The sequence below is a fragment of the Ursus maritimus genome, unplaced genomic scaffold (assembly GCF_017311325.1).
Source record: "Ursus maritimus isolate PB19 unplaced genomic scaffold, ASM1731132v1 scaffold_30, whole genome shotgun sequence".
NCBI classification, from domain to species: Eukaryota; Metazoa; Chordata; class Mammalia; order Carnivora; family Ursidae; genus Ursus; species Ursus maritimus.
The window spans coordinates 13,489,062-13,490,385 of NW_024425564.1; the positions used below are offsets into that span (position 1 = coordinate 13,489,062).

At 70.3% G+C, this 1,324-nt stretch overlaps 1 protein-coding gene across 1 annotated transcript in view; it reads left to right on the top strand.

The window, feature by feature from the left end:
* Nucleotides 1-505: 505 nt before the first annotated feature.
* LOC103665162 (forkhead box protein C1) overlaps nt 506-1,324 on the top strand; it is a 1,103-nt gene continuing 284 nt past the window's right edge. Inside the window, exon 1 of the mRNA XM_008693061.2 lies at nt 506-1,322. Coding sequence (XP_008691283.2) covers nt 506-1,322 — 817 coding nt within the window. The remainder of the gene's footprint in view (nt 1,323-1,324) is intronic.

Consider the following 1,324-nt stretch of genomic DNA (forward strand, 5'->3'; position numbering starts at 1 on the left):
TGCTTCCTTAAGCGGCCGGCGCGCGAGAGACTGAAAAAAAGGTGACGCGGGGCCCGGGAAGGCGGCCGGCGCGCTGCCCCCCGCCCCTGGTTATTTGGCCGCCTTCGCCGGCGGCTCAGGGCAGAGTCTCCTGGAAGGCGCAAGCAGTGCGGCGAGAAGGGCGCCTTCTTGTTTTTTAGTTTTGGCTCTGTTTTGCCGTTCTCGCCTGGAAGTTGCTCCGCGGGTTCCTCCAAGGCCGTCTGCCGCGTCCTCGTCCGGCCCTCTTCCCTAGCACCGACCCCGAAGTGGCCAGAAGCGCCCCAAGAGCCCGAGCGAGCGCAGGGAGAGGCCGCGGGCGGCCGGCGGCTTCGGGAGGCGGCGGCGGCGGCCGAGCCGGACTCAGCGCGGCGGCCCGGCACCAGCTCTGTGGGGCCCGGACTCGGACTGGGCAGCCGGCGCGGCGTGGCCGGCCTAGGGAGGGTGGGGGGCGGCGGGAGGCGCGGGGCGACGGCGGCGAGCGGGGGCCATGCAGGCGCGCTACTCCGTGTCCAGCCCCAACTCCCTGGGAGTGGTGCCCTACCTCGGCGGAGAGCAGAGCTACTACCGCGCGGCGGCGGCGGCGGCCGGGGGCGGCTACACCGCCATGCCGGCCCCCATGAGCGTGTACTCGCACCCGGCGCACGCCGAGCAGTACCCGGGCGGCATGGCCCGCGCCTACGGGCCTTATACGCCGCAGCCGCAGCCCAAGGACATGGTGAAGCCTCCCTACAGCTACATCGCGCTCATCACCATGGCCATCCAGAACGCCCCGGACAAGAAGATCACCCTCAACGGCATCTACCAGTTCATCATGGACCGCTTCCCCTTCTATCGGGACAATAAACAAGGCTGGCAGAACAGCATCCGCCACAACCTCTCGCTGAACGAGTGCTTTGTCAAGGTGCCCCGCGACGACAAGAAACCGGGCAAGGGCAGCTACTGGACGCTGGACCCGGACTCGTACAACATGTTCGAGAACGGCAGCTTCCTGCGGCGGCGGCGGCGCTTCAAGAAGAAGGACGCGGTGAAGGACAAGGAGGAGAAGGACCGGCTGCACCTCAAGGAGCCGCCGCCGCCTCAGCCCGGCCGCCAGCCCCCGCCCGCGCCGCCCGAGCAGGCGGACGGCGCCGCGCCCGGACCGCAGCCGCCGCCGGTGCGCATTCAGGACATCAAAACCGAGAACGGTACGTGCCCCTCGCCGCCCCAGCCCCTGTCCCCGGCCGCCGCCCTGGGCAGCGGCAGCACCGCCGCGGTGCCCAAAATCGAAAGCCCCGACAGCAGTAGCAGCAGCCTGTCGAGCGGGAGC